The sequence below is a fragment of the Pteropus alecto genome, unplaced genomic scaffold (genome assembly GCF_000325575.1).
Source record: "Pteropus alecto unplaced genomic scaffold, ASM32557v1 scaffold378, whole genome shotgun sequence".
Taxonomy (NCBI): domain Eukaryota; kingdom Metazoa; phylum Chordata; class Mammalia; order Chiroptera; family Pteropodidae; genus Pteropus; species Pteropus alecto.
In genome coordinates this window covers 36748-38307 of record NW_006441387.1, presented here as the reverse complement: position 1 = coordinate 38307, position 1560 = coordinate 36748, and the positions used below count along the sequence as shown (strand labels likewise).

General features: G+C 59.4%; 1 protein-coding gene across 1 annotated transcript in view; it reads left to right on the top strand.

The window, feature by feature from the left end:
• Positions 1-1560, top strand: part of TTYH1 (tweety family member 1) — a 14753-nt gene that overhangs the window by 7227 nt on the left and 5966 nt on the right. Inside the window, exon 5 of the mRNA XM_025051568.1 lies at positions 196-291. Coding sequence (XP_024907336.1) covers positions 196-291 — 96 coding nt within the window. The remainder of the gene's footprint in view (positions 1-195; positions 292-1560) is intronic.

Here is a 1560-nt window from a genome sequence, read left to right as displayed (position 1 = left end):
TTCTGGGAGGCAAGGGTGGCCCACCTCCCAGTGCACCCGTTTCACAGATGAGCTGTACTGTGGCCTAGACACCAGCATGACAGGGAGGTCACATGGCCAGGTGGAACATGGGGTGCCATTGCCTTCTATGGAGTCTGGGAGCACAAAGGCTAGATTTGCCACTTCAGCCATACCCCTGTCACCCCCTACCCCCAGATGGCTGGCCTATGTGCTCCTGCTGCTCCTGCAGCTCCTGGTCTGTCTCTTCACCCTCCTGGGCCTGGCAAAGCAGAGCAAGTGGCTGGTGATCATGTAAGTCTGGGCACCTTCTGCAGGCTCATGTCAGCCCGGGGGGACGGCGTTCCATCCCACAGCACTCCTGCAAGAGGAACCATGGGCCGCCCCAGGCTCACTCTGGTCTGTTCCTTTGTCCTTCGAGTTCCCAGGCTGGTCAGGGCCCACAGAAGGAAACCAGACCTGGAGCCGCCTGCCTGGGAGAGATGGGCAGACCTGCAAACAGGCCACCTCGCAGTGGGAGGTGCTGGAAATCCTGGTAGGGACCAGGAGTGACACTTGCGCTGAGGATAAGGTGGTTGTGGCATCTACGGAGGGCCATGTACACTGACTCCTTCAGTTGTCACAACAACCACGTGAAGGAGGTACCCTTCGGGCACCCATCGTTGGGCAGATGAGGAACCTGAGGCAGGAGGTGACCACATCCAAGGCTCCATGACTTGGCATGACGGGATGGCAGGGCCATGTTCTGAGCTGACAGCTTACTATGTGTGCCGCACGCTCTTCTGGTACCGTCACACCAGCTTCTCGGGAGGTCCTTTCCTTCTCCCTGCTTAGCAGAGGGGAGTCTGGCACTAAGAATTCAGGCCATTTGTCCAGGGCCACCCAGCCAGGAAGTGCTGGAGCTAGGATTCAACCCTGGCAGCCTGTCCCATTTGGAGAAGCCCTTGTTTCCGCCCTGCTCCTGGGACTAGGGAGGGGTCTGTGCTGGTGCCCACCACTGTCTCCATATTGGCCCGGGGAGAGAGGCCCTGCCATCCCACCCAGGCCCCTCTGAGGCTTGGACCTGATAAAACACAGCCCAGGCTGGTCAGGTCTGGGACTTGAGGCCAGGCTTGGGTTTGGGCCCCCAGGTGCCCTTCTTGCTTGTTGCTGCCCCCTAAACCCATCCCCAGAGAGAACCCTGGAGGCAATTTCAGCCCTGGAACTGCAGCCAGTCCTGGGAGGAGCAGTCTGAGCAAGCTGGCAGCTGACTCAGCTAGGGGAGAACCTGGGGGTGTGCTTGGGAATAGCGGGGTCCAGTGGAATTCAAAGCCAAGAAGTGGGACCCAGCGATGGGTAGTGGTCCCCCAGAGTCCCAGAAAAAGATGGGGGCAGAGCTGGACTGGGATCCTGCCAGCCAAAGACCCTTCTCACTCCTCCAGCCCCCTGGGCAGGGGCCAGATGTCCAGTTTGGTCTCACCAACCACAGGTCTACCTCCAACTCTCTGTCCCTAATTCTAATCTTCCAGACTCCAGAAGCTGGGAGTAAGGCTGCAGTGGGATCTGGGGTGGGGGAGGGAAAGA